The sequence below is a fragment of the Metopolophium dirhodum genome, chromosome 1, assembly GCF_019925205.1.
Source record: "Metopolophium dirhodum isolate CAU chromosome 1, ASM1992520v1, whole genome shotgun sequence".
Taxonomy (NCBI): domain Eukaryota; kingdom Metazoa; phylum Arthropoda; class Insecta; order Hemiptera; family Aphididae; genus Metopolophium; species Metopolophium dirhodum.
In genome coordinates, this window is record NC_083560.1 from 79,621,229 (window position 1) to 79,641,969 (window position 20,741).

The following is a 20,741-nucleotide window of genomic DNA, read 5'->3' on the forward strand; positions in this document are numbered from 1 at the left end:
AATATTGGAGTTTGATGCGGCCTGTAAAATATTACCCTCTATTAGTTAAAAAAAAATTTAGTTGATTCTACAGAACAGGATCATTATTTCCGTAGAGAGTATTTTTCTATACAAAATTACAATGGCACCGGGACCGGGCACCTTAATGTGTTTATATCTAGTAAACAATTAAAGATTTTATTTTTTTATTTTTTCTTAATATCTCAAATAAAATATCATCTATGAATTATTAAAAATTAAAAGCATAATGGCTTTATCTAATACAAAAATGAGACATATTTTTATTTCCTGAAAATTACCTAAGTACTAGGTAGATATAGTGATTTTGACTTATTCCCTTTTATCCGGCGCACCAATAATTTGTTCGTTAAGATTTCTATAACTGCCTCCCCAAGCCAGACATTCCTGAAAAAAAAATGGTTGATCATTCACCCGAGTAGCCAATACCTCCTAATAGTATAACAATTAACTAACGTGTAATATTATATAATTTATACAACGATAATATTATGATGATAGACCACACCTCATATCGGCCATTAACATATTATTCGCTTATATTATAATTCATGCTAATTACTTAATGATTGCTCCATACATATTTAAATAAGATAACATAAGCACCTACCTACAATTTCAAATTTCCTACCAGGATTTTTTTTATGCAAAATAAATAAATAATTGTTGAATAGATAGATCCATGATCCATAGATACACTAAATAACACATAAATCATGACGTTTATTGAAAATAATGAAACTACACTGATATGATTAATTGGCGTGAATATTGATCATTAATAGTTAATGCAGTGTGCTAAAATTTTAATTTGTAATAGCTTATAATTATTAATAAACTCCACGAGAGTTTCAAGGCGAACTTCTATGAAATCAAATAATTTTAGGTACAGTGTCCTTAAAAATGCGTTAGTCAAAAATATTTTTGTTTAACTAGTATTGTTATTTTATTTGGCAAATATCAACAAACGGTATCCGGTGTCCATTAAATAATTTTTCGCATGAAACGAATTGACTCACGAATGTCTAATATACTTACATGATATAATATTAGATAAGTACCTACTACTAATAACTTACTTATAAAACTTATTTTTGTTTTTAGACAAGACGGTTCCGAAGATTGTACAGGATCATCGAAAAGATATTATTCCTGTAATATTCAAGTGAGTATACTACACTTGTTACAAATATAGAAGTGGAAAATCGTTTGTAATATAAAATCGAAAATTATCCTTATAAACCATAGCTATATTTTTTAAACTACTAAATTGATTTCGTATAATATACAGTAGTATGGATCTCATATTTTTGATAAAAATACAGTCAAGCCACACTTGAACAAATTTATCGAATGCACATTATATCCATATACCTAATATTAACAAAATCAATTGAGTAAGGAACCCTAGTTTTAAATTAATGCTATTATAATTTAACAAAAATTATTCTTAATCAATGCATCGTTTTAATGAACGTTATAACACAAACACGTTTGAAATATTCATTGATTTTTATAGGAATGTCCCAGAAAAAGCCTGGATTTCCGACTGGAACAATGCGCTGCATTTAACCGAGTACCATTTGAAGGATTGACATACGAGTAAGTGAAAACAAAAAAAAACTTTGTATTGTCATAGGTACGTCATAAAATATCAATTATTTACACAGGTGGGTTCCCTACACCAAAGCTCCGAATAAATGTGAACTGAATTGTATGCCGAAAGGGGAACGATTTTATTACAGACATAGAAATAAAGTAATCGATGGTACAACGTGCGATGAAGAAAAATTGGACGTTTGCGTCGATGGAAAATGTTTGGTAATTTCATTGTCATTATTGTTTGTTCAAGTTTAAAAAAACCCCATACTCGTTTTCAAGTATTTTATTTATCTAGTACTTATTCCAGCGTAATTCAAATTATTATTTGTTAGAAGTATTATTTATTTTTAGTAGGTACCCGTAAAAATATGTTTTATACAATAAGTGAATTTGAGATAATTATATATAAGTACTTCCTTGTGGTGAATAGCCAAATTTAAGAATATATTATTCATTATCATTCTATAAATTACATTTGAAATTTGTATTCACATATTTGTATACTTACCTACAGTCGTAGTCTATATTACCTTTTGAATATTTTTGTTTGATGTTTGGAAAAATCAGACACCGTTGTATAGTTTATTTCATTGCTATATTTCATCTTTAATGGAATAACACTATATTAAATAACGATATCCTTTGAGTTTCAATATTATAAACATTTCAAAGTTTCAGTTATACGAATTAGGTATATCAATATTTTGGTTAAATACACATGGATACACGTATTACGCTTACATAACTAAATTCTAATTTTATATATTTAAACTACCCCGTATTTAATTATTGTAATATTAATATAAAATACCTACAATTGTGGATTAAATAAATATAAATTTTAGTCAGTGGGATGTGATAATCTATTGGGTTCACCGGTAAGAGAAGATCGTTGTCGAAACTGTGGAGGAGATGGATCCAACTGCAACACCGTGCAAGGAATTTTGGACATGAATGATTTACAGTACGGTACGTAGCTATATAATTTATATTTGTTAACGGCGTCATAATAATTATAATATTTATAATTTTTTATCAAACTGCCCGTATAATAAGTGTTGTTTAAAGAGCGTTTTAAGTATGAGATTTAAAGCGTTTTCTACAGTTCAAGTGAAATTAAAATATACTTTCAATAAAATTATTTGTATCAATTATTTTATTTTTCATGTATAATCTATATTATATTATTAATTTAAATAATTATTTATGTTTTTTTTTTTTAGGGTATACGGATATACTTCTAATTCCAGCAGGTGCTACTAACATAAGAGTAAGGGAAATTCAGCCATCTAATAATTATTTAGGTAATTTAAAGTTCTAAAACGCTTGTGCTCATTCTTTACATAACACTTTATAACATAAATATAACATTTAAAGCAATTAGAAACATTTCTGGACACTACTACTTGAATGGTAATTGGAAGATCGATTATCCTAGAAGTCTGAAAATCTGTAATTCCGTTTTCCATTATGAGAGGAAAAAGCGAGCACTTTACACACCCGAAATAATTACATCTTTAGGACCAATTTCAGAAGCCATTTATATCGTGGTAAGTAGTTGAGTTTAGTAGTTTTCCAATTTTATATTTACTAACTGCAAGTTATAATAAATAATAATAAATCAAAATAATTATGAATGGTCCAGGGTCCTTGTATTCATTCAAAATATTTTAATTGTTAATTAAATTTCATATAGCGTTAAAATTTATATTTCTCTATAGTGATGATTTATGGATCTATTTTCCACTAATTAAGTAGTAAATATTCATTTTTTTTTTACCTACTAACTATGTGATGAATAATGATTTACCGTAAGCCTTTAAGCCAGTATGGGCGCAAACTTGACACCAATTAGTTTTAATTAACATTTTACTCGATAAAAATAAAAGCATTCGATTAATCAAAAATTAGTATATACCTAGTTTATTTATAGTTAAAAAACATTTTTAACGATATTTGTATTATATATTACACTAGTTACTGTATCAAGAAGCTAACCCCGGAATCGAATACGAATATAGCATTCCAACTAGTGCTGCAAAACTAACATTATCCAAAGGATACGGTTGGATATATAATGAGTTTACTGAATGCAATACGACTTGCGGCGGAGGTAATAACAGTAAACATTTATTTTTTGCTTTACGGATTTTAATTAGATATACCATATACGTAGTTCAGTTAGGTACTTGTTAGGTAAATAAAATTTTATACAATAGGTACATAAAATATATTTGTCCATTTTACTTGAAATTGTTATATTTTATTACGTGTAATTAACTGAAGACAATATAAATTTTTTTTACTATAAATTCTACAAATGTGTATTCTATATATAAGTTTACAATCAACAATAATCCTTATATCTACTCAGTTGTAGTATACTGCACATAAATTTGTAAATTTTTAAAAATATGAGAGGAACTACTACAGTAAATTGATTTATTTATTTTATTTATTTTGTTTGTAAATCACAATCAGATTTTTAGGTTAGGATTTTTTTATTTTTATTTTAAAAACATATATTGTAAAGACTTAGTATTTCATAGAGGTGATACAATTTTGAAATAATTTAAATTTATTCTGTGTTCTATCTAGGTATTATACTTTCAAAAATGAGAATTATTCTGTTATAGATTTATTAGAATTTTAAATATTTTTAATTTTAGTTAAAATTTAATTGTTGAACATTCTATTATTATATAAAAAAATTCCGAAAAATCTTGGAGTTCAATATTTTTTCACGTTTTGTTAATTACATATATGTACAGGGTGTAACGGGAATATTTAACAAATATAGTAGCATTTGTAATGGAAATTTGTTAAATGTTATACCTTATATAAGGAAAACTGAAATTGAACAATTTAATGATAATATTAAATCAGTTATTATTAGTGTATTATTATTATTACCTAAGTACAAAATAAAGTATAAATATAATATTTTTGAAAAAATTTATCAAATGACCAAAAGATTAATATCTATAAGTAATAGTCTGTACATTAAACCATTATATTTTACTAACATTTTTGTCTTAAAGGTACAAGAACTCGAAACGTTTGGTGTGCTCAAAAGAATGACTCTATGCCTGTACCCGCAGAACTTTGTGACCCAGGTTTGGAACCATTAAAATCACAATCGTGTTCAATGGAACCATGTCCACCTAAATGGGCTCCGGCTAATTGGACATTATGTACACACAAATGTGGAACAAACGGAACACAAACTAGAGAAGTAAAACATTTTAATTAATTTAAATTAATCATTCAAATTTATTTTTATTATTGCTAACTAAAAAACATTTAAGCAATTTAAAATATACACTGTTTTTCTAGAATGTATTAGTGTTTAAACTTAATTTATTGAATTCATGAACTTAAAGATTAAAATAAATAATTATACTTAAACAACGATTTATTAACAGTAGTTCGCCTTTAGAGCCCAACTTCGATACTGGTAAAATTTCGAAAGAGAAACACTGTGCATTGTTTAAGAATCAATCATGGCTATTGATATTTTAAGTGCTTTATAGAAAGTAATTATGGTTTTAGGTTGGATGTGTGCGAAGAATCAATGGTGTTGATGTTCCCGCAGATAGTAACTATTGTGAGCAGTATGATGGAACTAAGCCAGCCACTGAACAACCATGCAATGTGGGGCTAGAATGCCCATTATGGCACACTGATCCTTGGAAACCTGTAAGCAATGGATTTGTTTAAAATAATATTAAATAGTTAGATTATTTACAAATTATATTTTTAAGTATTTTTATTATTGTTTGTGTTTAACATAATATAATATACACATTTTAATTTTAATATTAATTAAAGAAGATTTAAATTACCTTTATATAAAATAATATAATCAGTTTTAAGTATAACATTAGTATAGTGGGTTTTTATTTGTTTTGGAAAAAATAATGTAGACTAGTTTAAGTGATCAAAATTTTTTATAGCATAATTTACATAAGGTAGGTTAGGTCTTTATGTTTTTGTCTTGTAATTGGGGCCTAACAGTAGACAATTTTGACATATCTTAAATAAATTGCTACTACTGGAATAAAAAACATTCGTTTTGATGAATTAATATCGCTTTGGGAAGTCAAATATTTCATGAAAAGAAAATAATTAATAATTAACATAAAATGTATTTATTTCTTATTCAACATAAAATTATTATGTGTATTTTGTAATATATTATAATTAACATAATTTTGAATAATAATAATAGTTATTTTTAAATTTAAAATATAATAAAATGTATCTTGTAATATGTACCTAATTGAAATATTATAACGGTAATCGATTAACATTCCACATTAAAAAGAATCTCTTTAACTTTCAGTATATTAATAAAAAGAAATCGGTTTAGAGGTTAAATTAGATAATTTAATTTTTTTATCAACAGTGTAATCAACTATGTGGGGCAGGTAAACAAACCAGAAAAGTTAGTTGCTACAGAAAAGTGGATAGAAAAATTATTGTCTTAAACGATGACGAATGCGATACTAAAAAACCAGACACAGAAAAAAAATGCCAGCTACGTCCATGTGAGGGTGTCGATTGGGTGACTTCTGCGTGGTCAGGAGTAAGAAAACAAATTACTTTTCAAGTATATAATTATATCAACAATAATTTAATATTTTATTACTTAAATGTAGTGTGGTGATTGTAATTTGGATTTCGAAACTAGACAAGTGATTTGTGCAAATGCTAAAGGAAAATTATATGATACTAAATTTTGTAAGAATTCAAAATATCCAGAAGTCATAAGAAATTGCACTCCTTCAGATGCATGCGAGTATCAGTGGTACGCCACTCAATGGAGTGAGGTATATTACATTGTCTATTATATTATTGTTATTATTTTGTTTGATACGACATATTTGTTATGGTAAAATTATGTGAAAATATGTCTAGTGTTCATCAAAATGCAGCACTGGGAAACAAATTAGAAAAGTTTTTTGTGGATCTTTAGTTGGTGAATCGATCAAAAAAGTTGATAATGTAAAATGTGATCCAAGCAAAAAATATGAAGATACTAAAAACTGTACTGGAAAAGAAACGTGCAAAGGAGAATGGTTTTCAGGCCCTTGGACTGCAGTATGTTTAAGCAATGAATATCTAACGATTTTGTCTAATTATTTGTATTATTAATTTATAAATTCATTGAATATTATACAGTGTTCAAAACCTTGTGGTTCTGGAGAAAAGAGTAGGAAAGTATTTTGTATGGTTGGAAACTCCACTGTGGACGCTAGTCAGTGTAAACCTGAAACACTTTTATACACTAGTGATGAATGTAATAAACAGCCTTGTGGTGAAGGTAAAATATTATTTTCTATATCAGTTTACTCACTTATTATTATCTTTGATACAGAATTATTAATTTTTGCTTGTTTTTGTATAGACCAAATTATGCCTGTTGAGTCTAAGAAACCAATTACGGAAGAAGATACGCTCGAAGAAGAAGAATGTGAAGATGAAATGATAACTGTTACGCCATTTGCAATTGAACCGGATTATGAAGTAAATTTGTTTCTATTATAATAGAATGACTGTGAATTATAATAATTAGGAGGGAAAGGATTTATGTTTCAAAACGAATTTTTATATGTTTTATTAATTTGTTTTATTATAGGCTACAACATTGTCCTACACACAATCACCCGATGATAATATGATTGATACAGATTCAAAAAATACAATGAAATCTGAAGAATCAAATATATTTACTACAGATTCAATAGACTCTGAAAAAGGAAGCACTACTCTTTCAGAAATAAAAGTAACATCTACAGAAAAAAAACCAAAATCTATTACTACTACTTCCCCAACCAAACGTAAAAAGAGACAAGCAATCTTAGATGCTAAACTTAATTTTCCCAATGCTAAAACTACTAATATCCCTAACATTTCAAATGATTTATCGAGTACCTTTGAGTCCTCGACCATTATTTCAACAACGGAAATGTCAACCACTGATATATCAACCACAGATATTTCAACAACCGATCCAACAACTATTGACACGCCAACAACAATTGATGTTTCCTCGACAGTTGACACTGTTACACCAGTTTCTTCGGCGTCACCGTCAACATCTCCTGAACCAACAACAATTACATCTCAGACTGAAACACTTCAAACTGAAACAATGACGAGTAATGGAAATATATCATCTTCAGTGGATATTTCATCATCTACAGCTGATTCTAGTACCGAAAATAGTGATAAAACCACTCCTATGGAGTTAACAACTGTGCCAATGTCTTCCACTGATACAGAAAGCACTGCAGTATCTGATTTAATTACTGAAACAAGTACGGATGCAATTTCCAGTACTGATATTACATCAACCATCAACTTATCATCAAGCACCGAACTATCTACATCTCCTTCATCGTCAGAAACAATCGCATCATCAACCGAGATATCAGTTAGCACTTCTGACTATACTAGTGAAACATCTGTAGTTATGACAACATTAACTGCAGTGACTAATTCAACTAAAAAAAGTATAACGTTTAATTAATTCCTAGGTTTTGGGACTGAATAAATGTACCTAATCATTTACCAATTAAATATTTTTTTGATAGCGAATCCATTGATTGCGGCTTCAAAGAAGAGCAAACGTATTTGTAAGAAGAAAAAGAAATTGGTTGGTTGCCAGACATCAGAATTTGGGTGTTGTTTTGATGACAAAACGCCTGCTAAAGGACCGTTTAGTGCTGGTACAGCCAGAAGACTCGTTCTATTTAAATACATTTTAAAAATAAATTAAGTCTTTGAAATTTCAATTAATTGTTTTTATTACAAATATTTTTAGGTTGCCCAGATGTACATACTTGCAAAGACACAGAACATAACTGTTGTTCGGATGGTGTGACTCCTGCAACTGGTCCTAAAAATGAAGGATGTCCTCCTTCTGTGTGCAACGCTACTTTGTACGGTTGCTGTACAGATGGCTATAGTATTTCACTAGGAAATGATTTTGAAGGATGTCCTGTTGAAGTAACTACGCCTGTCTTGACAACGACATTGACACCAGATCTCGGATGCAAAAATACTCAGTAATATTAATATATTTAATAATAGTAATGGCCTAATAATAATAATATAAAAAATAATTATAATTCATTATTAATCATAAATAATCATTTTTAATTTGTAAATTTAAATATCAGATTTGGTTGTTGTCCAAATGGAATGACTCCTGCTACAGGACCTAGTTTCCAAGGATGTTATGAATGCGTTGAAGGATCAGGAGAATGTGATTCGTGTTTAGAAACAACATATGGTTGTTGTGCAGATAATGTTACTGCAGCTACAGGACCAAACATGACTGGTTGCCCAGACTCCCAAGATAATTGTAAGTTATGATATTTATGGTTTTACAATTTGTACTTTGTAGATAAAACGTGATAGATATATCGGAAAGGATTACAGAATTAATCAATATCAAAGTAAAAACGCAATTTCTGTTGTAAAAAAAGTTATTATTTTTATTTTCTATCGTATTATTTTTGTGTTTATACTTAGGATAAACTACTACTCATAACTGATAAAAATTAAAAAAATAAGCTTTAAGCCACGTTACCTTTTTTATGAGTGTTTAAAGTAGGTACCTACTAATATGCAGATTTCTACTCAAACGATTTACATTGCTGTATATCAAGATTGTGTTACCCGTCCCTGTATTATAAAATAAATACAGTAAATTGTATTATTCATAATAACATAACAATTATTTAAAAATGATTCAAACTACAAAGTACCAACACATAATATTATACATTTTAGTGACAACTGATGGTTTCATTTCTATAACATCTACTTCAGAACCACTGACAGACTCATGTCAATTATCAGAATTTGGATGCTGTCCTGATGGAGTAACATCAGCATCAGGGTATAATCTTGAAGGGTGTATAGGAGTTGATTTCGATAATTGTACTTATAATGAAAACGACACAGGTACAAATTAAAATAAATACTATATATTATAATATTCTACGTTCTTTATTGATACATTATGATTCAAATTCTTAAAATGTTTAAATTAGATTCCAAACTGTTTAACTTTGATATAATAATTAAATGGTTGAAAAAAATATAAAGTAAGCCCTTATTATTTGACAATATTATCTGATATATTTCTAGAATGTCTATCTGCGTGTGCTAAAGAACAATTTGGATGCTGTGACGATAATACTACTGCTGCACATGGACCAAATAAAGAAGGCTGTTGCCTATATTCCCAATATGGCTGTTGTCCAGACAATATAGTACCAGCTAATGGACCTAGTCTACAAGGTATATTTAAAATAACTCGCACAACTTTTTTTTTTTTTGCTTGAATTATATTATTTGTTATGTTGAATACTTTATTTTACATACCTATAATTCACGCACCTATAATATATAACCTAATAAATGTATTATTTAATATTTAAAATAAGCATAATCTATGCAGTTATAATGTGATATGACTTGGTATAAATAAAAAAAGGTGGCCACCCGACGATAATTTTGAAAATTGTTTTTATTTTAGGTTGTGGATGTATTTATACGCCATTTGGATGTTGCCCGGACAATACTACAACTGCTAGAGGACCAAATAACTCTGGCTGTAGTTGCCAATACACCGAACATAAATGCTGTCCAGATAATTTCACACCAGCTTCAGGGCCTCAGTACCAAGGTTGTGCATGTCATACATACCAGTTTGGTTGCTGTCCCGATGGTATTACTAAAGCAATTGGTCCAAATTCGCAAGGTACAATGCTAAAAGTTAATATTCTTATAATATTTTTAATTAATTATTTTGTTTTTCTGTCTTAGGGTGTGGTTGTGAATATACTCAATACGGATGTTGTAGTGATAAAAATACACCAGCTCCAGATGAAACTAAAAACTGTAGTTGCGAGGCATCTAAATATGGATGTTGTTTAGATGGTATAACTGAGTCTAAAGGGGAAAATTTCGAAGGATGTCAATCTAAACCTATTCTACCTGGAGGTAACTACACAACTATAAATTATTTACAGATATTTGAATTAATCATATAAATCGTAAACCTTTTAGATAGATGCAAAGAGCCCAAAGACCGCGGTAGCTGTTCAGATTTCACAGTTAAATGGTTCTTTGATACTGAGTATGGTGGTTGTTCAAGATTTTGGTATGGTGGATGTAATGGAAATAATAACCGTTTCAAAACGCAAGAAGAATGTAAAGATATATGTGTTGAACCATCTGGCCGAGGTACGTATATACATAAATACATAAATACATAACCAACTAATTCAAAAATGTATTTATTGAACTACTCAATTGGAAACATTTAATTGTATAGATGTATGTTACTTACCAAAAAGCGTGGGACCATGTGAAGGATATTACCCTACTTGGTACTACGATCAAGACCGAAAACAATGTGCGCAATTTGTTTATGGTGGATGCCTTGGTAATAATAACAAATTCCAAACACGTGAAGAATGTGAACATCTTTGTGTTATTCCTGATACTCTGGGTATACAAATTAATAATTGAATAATTTAACCGTATATTTATTTATTTTTTATTCTAAACTGTAAACAGACCCTTGTGAGCAACCACTTACGCCTGGACCTTGTAAAGGAAACTTCTCACGTTGGTATTATGACAAATCAACACGTTCCTGTTCGCAATTTAACTATGGTGGTTGTAAAGGAACTCAAAATAATTTCTTGAATAAAGAGTCATGCAATCATAAATGTATAAACCCACTCAAAACCCAAGGTAAGTTTGATACATTTTAGATTTAAAATAATAGTTACGTTTTTAATCCAATTTTAAAGTGCATGAGAGTAGATGAGTAGATAAGCTTAATCAATAATGCTAAAGATACTACATGTTATAATGACATAAATAATTTGACGAAGAAAACGAGAAACAAATGAAGAATTTTCAGTGATTTATTGTTATAAATAAATACATCTTCTTGTTTTCTAGAAGAACTAGACGAAGATGTTTGCAAATTACCAAAGGACTCTGGTCCATGTGAGGGTAATAAAGTCTATTGGTATTATAACCATGAAAAGACGAAATGTAGGAAATTCGTGTATGGAGGTTGTGGTGGAAACAGAAATAGGTTTCATTCACAATCAGATTGTATAACGAATTGTTATTCAGAGTTATTAATTAAAGGTACATAAAAACCTATAGTCTGTAAATTACGAATGGACTTGGGATGTATACTTTTTCTTAACTTATGAAGTCTGTAGTGCTGTTGATTTGTTCTAACAATATTGGTTTTAATAGTATAATATATTAATATATAGTAATATTGTGTTTAAATTGAATGTATTAATCAATATTTAATTATTTAAAATTTGTTTGCTACTAACATAAAATGCATGTGGGTTTGGTAAATATTTAGAAGAATGTTTGATGACTGTTGCTCGGGGTGATAAGAATTGTGATAAGAAGATCCCAAGGTGGTATTTTGATAATAACGAAAACGCATGTAAACCTTTCTATTATACTGGTTGTGGTGCCAATGCTAACAATTATGAGACGCAAGAGTCTTGTGAAAAGAAATGTCCATCTAAGAGAAGTAAGCCATTATAATGGTTAAATGTATAGTATTCATAATATTTAGCTGGAAGAAAAATTTAAAATCCATTTATATTTCAGAAATTGATACATGTAAATTACCCGCTCTTGTCGGTGAATGTCATGATTACGTAAATCGTTGGTACTTTAACTCTTTGGATGGTCGTTGTAGACAATTTTACTATGGTGGTTGCGGAGGAAATGAAAATAATTTTGAAACAGAATATAACTGTGAAAATAAATGTATCGATTCTGGTCGTATTACAACTCTAGCACCTCCTCAATTTTCAATAGGTATGTTATAAATACGAAAAAAAAGAAAAATTCCGTAAACAATGATTGTTTTTTAATACGATATATAGACAAATGCTTCTTGCCCCAAGACCGAGGTAATTGTAGCAATATGTCTTCCAAATATTTCTATGATAGACAAGACGGCGTTTGCAAACCATTCATGTACGGTGGTTGTGGAGGTAATGACAACCGCTTTGATTCTAAACAAGAATGTGAACGACAGTGTTTCGATGCGCAAGGTAATGAAAATACATAACACTGTAGCTGTTAGGAATTGTTAAATAAAAAATGTATAATATAAATAAAGTAGTAGGTATATGAAAATATTATGCCATAATTTTCTTTTCTAGATCTATGTCAGTTGCCGAAAGTAGAAGGACCGTGTAGAGGAGATTTCAGACAATGGTATTATGATAAAAATAGCGATAGATGTTTCCAATTCCAATATGGTGGATGTCGAGGAAACACTAACCGCTTTAATGACCGACAAACATGTGAAACACGTTGTGTACAAAATGCCGTAACAGTTGCTTCACCAGTAATACCTGCAACACGACCAAGCGACGTTTGTCTAATTCCGCTTGATCCTGGTCCTTGTCTTCAAACTGTAATAACAACTTAAATTGAATTACTTAAAATATAAAAATTTTAATTTATGTATTTTTGTATATTATTATTATAGGTTGATATGTGGTATTTCAAAACATCTTCGAGGCGATGTGAATCTTTTCCATATAGTGGTTGTGAAGGAAATGCTAATAAATTCGAATCGGTTGAAGAATGCGAAAGAATTTGCCACCCATATATTGATCCAAATGGTAAATAAAAAGGGAAACCGTCTTTCATTTTGAATGAAACGTGATGAAACTTGTTTATATTTGACAGCAAATACAGTTGTAGAGGAAACACCAATTTCAAAACCAGATGAACCACAAATATCTACAGATATTTGTGAAGCAGGGAAATTACGTTGTAAACAACTTTCTGAAGAAGCAACCAGATGTCCTTATGGACTTGAACAATGGATTAATTCTGTTGGTTGTGAAGACTGCAGATGTTTTAATCCTTGCTTGCCAGCACCAGATCAGAAATCAGTTTGCCCGGCAGATTATCAATGTATAGTGGACGTAATTACGTCAGACAACGGAGACTCGAAATACAAGGCCACGTGTAGACCAGGTAATAATATTTATAAAAGCTAACGCAATTTTAGTACTTATAGTTAATTTATTGATCTAAAATTAATTTAGCTGCCTTTAAAATACTAAATAAAAATGTATAACTTACAAGTTTAAACATTAAAATAATACCTTCAGATCTTAAATTAATTAAATCCACCAATGTTTCAGCTGAAAATCTTTAATTTTAATAATATTTATAGTTATAAATAAATCAGATAATAAAATATGAAGTCAGGTTGTATTTATCATATTTGCAGTATTGAATTCATGATAGTTATTTACAATTTCGTTGAATAACTGTTTGACAACGGATTTAATGGGTTTATGTATATTTTTTTTGAAGTATTCAAGCCAGGAGAATGTCCTCAAATTGCCGTCTACCAGAGTGACTGCGCTGAACAATGTAGAACAGATGCTGATTGCGTGGGAGACGACAAGTGTTGTTACAATGGATGTGGTACTTTCTGCTTACGTCCACAGCAATCCACCTCAACGACGACGACGCCGTCGACGACCACTGCGGTTACTCAAGAAAAAGGTAAAATATAGGTACCTACTTACCAAACGTGTAATGTAGTTATGAGAGATTTCGTAATTTGTAAATGTTAATCGTACATACAATGAGCAGTGACACACCCATAGGGGAGGGGGCTTAAGATTAAAGCCCACTCCTCTAATCCATTTTTTAAGTCAGATGGCTAAGAACTACCTAATGTCAAAAATATAAAAAGGAGGAGAATGAAAAATATGTCTAACTCGCACCAAAAAAATGAGGATGCGAGCCTGATTACGAGTGACAAAAATATTATATACCTCTAATAAATTATTATTATTTGTCCATATGTGTTTTTCACATGCCAACAGAATCGCCTCCGCAAATCGTCACCGTTGATTCAAACGTAGAAGCTGATGAAGGCAACTTTGCTACTCTTAGGTGCATAGTCATCGGTACACCTACGCCGACGATCGTTTGGCAGAAGAACACCACACTGGTAATAATTCTTCAAAAGTCAGTTCTCAATGTGAATCGAAAATATGTCTTACAGTAGTCGAATGGTAAACCTTTATGAACATTAGCATTCGTAAATGTCTAAAACGCCACTCACTTGCCTATACAGTTTACGAGCACCAGCAAAAAGTATTTAGACATTTTCATACAAATGCTCTCCATATTTTGTAAATCTGAAAACAAAATACTTCGTAAACCTACCTAATAAACTTTTAAAAAATAACTCGCCTTATGTGGATACTCGGGATGCGGTGGCGGTGATACGAAAAAAAATTATCAGACCAATTTTCGATTACTTTAAGAATAGGACAAAAAAAACCAAGACAATCAGATACTTTTATCATTATATTAAGAAAGTGGTGTGTGTACTCATGTTTCAGATCGACGGATCGGGTGGTCATTACAAGCTGTTTGCCGATGGTACACTACAGATCATTGGACTGTACAAATACGATTCGGGAGTGTACATTTGCATGGCCAGCAACGGTATTGGTGAACCAATCAGAAGAGAGGTTTACTTGACGGTCAAAGGTACGGAATTTATTGTTTTCGTATCTAATACCTACGCTTTATAATTTGGAATATTACAGTACGCGTTTGCATTGGTAGACTATCGTTACTCGCATATAATACCAATTATTATATTGATAATATTACATAGACAAGTTTCTACAACAGCGCCATGTCCTTTGACCTTTAGGTTAAAGCCGGTAAAGTATATACCTAAGTACACTTTTAAAACCGGCTTGACAAAACTTTGTATTTTGCCATCAGTTACAGGACATGGTGCAAGTTTACGCCATGCTATTTGTATCACACAACGTATTTATCCGGTTTTTTTTTCAATAAAATTCGTATTAAACATTTGTTTTTATACTAATCTTATTTAATGGAAACAATTTTCAGATGGAAACTTTTTGAAAAATATTAACGCATTTTTGTAGCAACAATCTTTTTAGAGGACGCCTTACTGACATTTATTGTCTCCGTTGGTTAGGTGTAATATAGAAAATTTACTTTCAGCTGATTTTAGCTCCAATAGTTTTAATTATAAAGTGATTAAAATCTATAGCACTATTATATATATTAAATACAATTTAGAGGTAACAAAATTATCTATAATGTAACATAGTTTTTTTCAACATTTTAATTTTAAACAAGTTTACCTACATTTAAAGAATGCTCATAACTCGATTGAATGCCGGATACAATACAATATGCCGATATCTAAAGTTCATGATGTACTTGAAAAATAGAGGATGGTCAAACACGTTATATAATAATTATAATATATTATCGCAAATTTAACGCTTTCAAACTCTTTGCATAACGCACATTGATAATAATAATATTATAATCATGACAATCCTACGCTTACTTTAACTTACACTCGATGTTTGCATGTGTTTTCGCACCATTGGTTGATTTTCTTCTTCGTCTTCGTGTTCTTCTACTTCTACTTCTACTTCTCGTACTCGTGTACTCGTCGTCCCCGCCGTCGTGCAGACCCGTCCCCACGACCCGCAAACGTTATCGGCGAGGAGAGCACGGCCGTCATCGTCGCCCTCAATAGCCCCACTGTGCTGCAGTGCTACGCAGTCGGCTGGCCACGGCCGTTCGTCACTTGGTGGCGGGCCGACCGGATGTTGCCGATGACGTCCGAAACGTTCGAACAGCGGAACGACCATTCGCTGTACATCCGGATGGTGACAATCAACGTACTTGGTCCGTACACGTGCCAAGTGTACAACGGCATCGGTCGGGCGTCCTCGTGGAGCGTCACCCTCCAGGCGCACGGCACTGCCGTAAACCAACCGTACAATCCGTACCTGGTGCCACCACCCAGGCACCCAGGCACCGGCGACGTGATCCGACTCAAGCCGATCGTCGTCAGGCTCACCAGGCCGCCGCCCATCTACAGGACGGTCACCTCGCAACGCTCCGACATCGAGACCACGCAGGCGACGCAGCAAAAGGTCTTCACCGGTAAGTGCCCCCGCCCACGTCACCATTGCTGTCACCATTTAAATTATCCACCATAGTGCCATATTATATCCGTCTGTATATTTCGATCAACAAAACCACAACGATGTTTTGCAACGACATTTTTCATCTAGAAACGAAACTGGTGGGTAAATCACGTGATCGCTATGTATGCAGTGGATTATATTTTCACTTACTAGTAGGTAACACATAAACAAGGAATTTCAGCCATATGACTTTAGAAGTTAGAAGATTAGATACTAAAATACATATTCTGTGCCAATTTTGTGTCATAATCCGCAATAAGACTCATATTATTTTAAATGGTAACACATATTATTATTACCAAATTTAAAAATTCCTAATTTTCAAGTAACTTTTTATCTACCACAAAAGTTTACTGACTTACAGAAATATTTGAAGTTAAAACAAAAATAATGAATTATTATTTAATGTCAATCACCCTTATCGCCGGACTCCTTTATTTCGTTATGTTCAATTATTTTTGGTAAACGTTTTTTTACATAAAACCAAAGTCAAATTTCTCTATACATTACAATATACCTACCTTTCAACAAGAAACTTTAAATTATATTGTTTTAAATCAGTCAATTGTTGAAATAGAAAAAAAGTATATCCATTACAGTTACTATTTGAATTTGGTAAAAAAATTGTGTTGCTATTAAAAAAAATACGTGTTATTGCGTATGAGCACATTGAAAAGATGAAAATGTAAAAATGCACGTATAATAAATTAATATGTATTTTAATATTCTCTATTTTCTTCATAAATCCCAATGTATGATCATCTGGCTGAAATATGTTGTGTCACTTACTATTTAAGTAAAACACGCTGTATATAGATAATCGCCACATGGGTGCCCAAATATAGTTTTATATTTATTTTTGAACCAGATAAATGTTGTGGTATATTGTTTTTGGTACAGATGTTCATCTCACGGTAAAACGGTAATTTTTTATAAAGATTTTTTTTAAATGGCGGATTTTTGACACCATATAATGGCATTAAATACTTAAGTTATAAAAAAAAACACGAAAAGCGTCCTCTGAATAAATCTATATACTAAAATAGTATGTACTTATATAAGTAATATTAAACCGCTACTATTGCATTTGGTTTCCTGTTACTAATCGTGTTATTTATTGGTGTAATGGTATTACCTATCTATCATAACTGATTTAAAAATACTAAAATGTTGCTTTTAGATAACTAATATTAATTTTCTATTGTATTATTAGTCTAACACATCGATACTATACCAAATAAATAACACATTTGGGTAGTATGAGTACCTAGTTATGTTGTAAGAAAAACAATCTTCACCTAAAAAAAATTATTTTTCTTAGCTTTTGGTTATGGAAATTATTGCATGTTGTGCACATTATACCACTCAGTATTATTTATCATAACCAATGAATTATTAGTTTCGGTAATGTTGACAATATGTTTGGGTCATTATATTCTAGAATTTACGGTATTTACGGTAATTTAATTTAACAATTATTTGTTTGTTTTCCTACATTTGGTATGCATATTCATTAGTATGCAGAATAATATGGGACTTCATGCAATTGTTATCTTTTTAAATAATTATATCGATGACGACAATCAGTTGATTAAGTGTATTAGAATTTGAAAAAAAATCAAAAATAATGATCGTACGAACATCTTAGTTTGTATTTATTTTTTTTTTTCTATTGGCTTAAAACTGATATTGTTTTGCAATGATTTTAATTGAAAATTTTTCTGGCACAGTCCCCGTACGAGTTAATATATCTTTGCCTACCACAACGATCGCCGTCGGTTCAGACTTGACGATACCTTGTTCGGTGGACGGTTATCCGATACCCACTGTGACCTGGTACAAAGACGGGCAAATATTACGAAACAATGAACGGACTCAAGCGACCGGTAAGCGTGTGTACCTACCACAAACGGCGCCATGACGATTGTTTTAAATTATGCAAATCGGCATAATGAGTATACCTACCTATATGACTGTATAAGTAGGTACATAATATTACGCTTAAACATGATTTTTTTTTCTTCTCTTAGAAAACAAGTTGGTCGTCGTCCGTACGAATGCGTCGGATTCGGGTTCTTATAAATGTGAAGCGTACAACTCGTACAGCTCCGATGAGAAAACCGTAAACATTACAATAGAAGGTGCGTACAGTATAATAATATTAATATATAGTTGGAAGCATCATAATACATAATGTCATAATATAATGTTAATAATAATGTATTTGCAAGGTTTTTTTAGAAGGGATGCAGGTTAATTAACTTTGTTATATTATGGTGTGCTGTGATGAGATGTATAGATAGGTAAATATTTTTTCCCCGAATTCATAGATTTATCGGAGTGGATGAGAAAAAGTATTTTTTACACGCGGTTTACAAAGTTAGTTTTGAACTTTGCCGAAAAACGAATGACAATAAAATCCAATAATACCTAATGATAATGATATTATTATAATTAGAGACAATGATTTTAAGGTAGATATTTGTTGCTTATTATTGTAGCCATTTCAATTTTTAAGGGGGTCTACGTTAACATGACACATATTTAGTAAAAATTATAACGATTATTAATTAAATTTATTCATCACATATGATGTAGACAATTATAATCAATTTTGGTCGTTTCGATCACGAAATCCCATGATGTCGTGGGAAATGAGGCTTGAGCACAGTATAATACAGAAAACAATTAGAAATAAAATAATAGTGCTTTTGTTTTAAACCTTCGTTTTTCGTACAGGCTTGTACATCCATCCAAACTGCACGGACAGCCGGTTCTTCGCCAATTGTTCTCTGATCGTGAAGGGATCCTACTGTAATCATCCGTACTACAAGAAGTTCTGCTGCGAGTCGTGCACGCGGGCCGGACAGTTGCCGGCCAACGACTATCAATCAAACTTCCCGTACATCAGCACTACAATCAGACGGTTCAGAAGAGATCTAGTCAACAAACTCCAGAGTTTGAACTTATTCTGAGTGGAGAGCAACGGCTGATCACGTTGAGTTTTAGTCATAAATACAACATTTTAAATATTATTATACATTATAAGACAAAATCAGAATAATACAAATTTAGATAATAATATCGCCACACTATATAATAATATATTTTTATTATTTGTTCGCGTCACATAATAATTGTATTATTGTCATCATCTTATTATTATTATTATTATTATATAACTATCATAATTATTATACTATTACTATTATTATTATAATTATCACAAACCGGAATTTTATTCGTTCCAAACGACAATAATGCCTCAAAGGTTTCGTCGTAGGTAATTTAATAATTTTCAAAAATTATGCACAGTCATTCCACGCAATGTTTTATTATATTATTATACTACATCATATTATATATTTTAGTTTTTATAGACCATATTTCAATTTAAACACATTCATTTTTCAAATTTTTTTTTTTGTTTAACCAGTACCTAATAATCAGTTATATATATATTTAATCAGTTCCTAATAATAGTTACTCGTTATTGGGAAGAGTATTTAAATATTACTTTATGTACTTTAGATAGTTGGAATTATCCATTTATTATATTAAACCTATGATAAAGTATATAATATGTTCACTTAAAAACGTATAACATTTCCTTTTCGATACTGTATTAAATATTATTTTTCTGTATGTTGGTTATAATTATAAATAATATTACCTATTTTAAGTTTACTGCATTATTACAATTTAAGATAATAATTTCATTTTATTTTCCAATTATAACGCGTATATTAACATTTAAGTTTTGTGTTCAGGTTTATATAAGTTACCTTTAAGAGATACTAATTTTATATTTTGTGGCCATTAAACTGTGCTTTAAAATACAAAAAATTGATAGACTTTTCACATATCCTTGTATTTTGTTCATTAGGTAATTTAGTTATTATTATATTTTATAGGTTATATCGACACCGATTGTTACAAATTTAGCATTCACAGTAAACAGGAATGGGTCAGGGGCCCCATTTGTTTGGAGGCAGTTATTATTTTTTAATT

The 20,741-nt window shown here is 30.6% G+C and overlaps 1 protein-coding gene across 4 annotated transcripts in view; it reads left to right on the forward strand.

Annotated features, from left to right (window-relative positions):
• Positions 1–20,624, forward strand: part of LOC132937052 (papilin) — a 46,763-nt gene extending 26,139 nt beyond the window's left edge. Inside the window, exons 4-41 of one of the 4 annotated variants that reach the window (XM_061003882.1) lie at positions 1,123–1,183; positions 1,538–1,620; positions 1,689–1,839; positions 2,466–2,589; positions 2,844–2,924; positions 2,998–3,170; positions 3,598–3,733; positions 4,662–4,855; positions 5,173–5,319; positions 6,029–6,208; positions 6,282–6,452; positions 6,541–6,723; positions 6,805–6,946; positions 7,031–7,149; positions 7,262–8,138; positions 8,220–8,354; positions 8,450–8,693; positions 8,808–8,992; positions 9,424–9,597; positions 9,784–9,936; positions 10,175–10,399; positions 10,465–10,641; positions 10,708–10,884; positions 10,976–11,152; positions 11,221–11,400; positions 11,614–11,808; positions 12,298–12,510; positions 12,579–12,749; positions 12,861–13,117; positions 13,193–13,328; positions 13,396–13,689; positions 14,035–14,229; positions 14,556–14,683; positions 15,081–15,231; positions 16,207–16,686; positions 18,461–18,616; positions 18,761–18,871; positions 19,470–20,622. In XM_061003882.1, coding sequence (XP_060859865.1) covers positions 1,123–1,183; positions 1,538–1,620; positions 1,689–1,839; positions 2,466–2,589; positions 2,844–2,924; positions 2,998–3,170; positions 3,598–3,733; positions 4,662–4,855; positions 5,173–5,319; positions 6,029–6,208; positions 6,282–6,452; positions 6,541–6,723; positions 6,805–6,946; positions 7,031–7,149; positions 7,262–8,138; positions 8,220–8,354; positions 8,450–8,693; positions 8,808–8,992; positions 9,424–9,597; positions 9,784–9,936; positions 10,175–10,399; positions 10,465–10,641; positions 10,708–10,884; positions 10,976–11,152; positions 11,221–11,400; positions 11,614–11,808; positions 12,298–12,510; positions 12,579–12,749; positions 12,861–13,117; positions 13,193–13,328; positions 13,396–13,689; positions 14,035–14,229; positions 14,556–14,683; positions 15,081–15,231; positions 16,207–16,686; positions 18,461–18,616; positions 18,761–18,871; positions 19,470–19,705 — 7,372 coding nt within the window. In that variant the 3' untranslated portion in view covers positions 19,706–20,622. Of the gene's footprint in view, positions 1–1,122; positions 1,184–1,537; positions 1,621–1,688; positions 1,840–2,465; positions 2,590–2,843; positions 2,925–2,997; positions 3,171–3,597; positions 3,734–4,661; positions 4,856–5,172; positions 5,320–6,028; positions 6,209–6,281; positions 6,453–6,540; positions 6,724–6,804; positions 6,947–7,030; positions 7,150–7,261; positions 8,139–8,219; positions 8,355–8,449; positions 8,694–8,807; positions 8,993–9,423; positions 9,598–9,783; positions 9,937–10,174; positions 10,400–10,464; positions 10,642–10,707; positions 10,885–10,975; positions 11,153–11,220; positions 11,401–11,613; positions 11,809–12,040; positions 12,218–12,297; positions 12,511–12,578; positions 12,750–12,860; positions 13,118–13,192; positions 13,329–13,395; positions 13,690–14,034; positions 14,230–14,555; positions 14,684–15,080; positions 15,232–16,206; positions 16,687–18,460; positions 18,617–18,760; positions 18,872–19,469 lie in introns of all 4 variants that reach the window. The other 3 variants (XM_061003883.1, XM_061003885.1, XM_061003884.1) reach the window with 3 other exon arrangements.
• Positions 20,625–20,741: the final 117 nt, after the last annotated feature.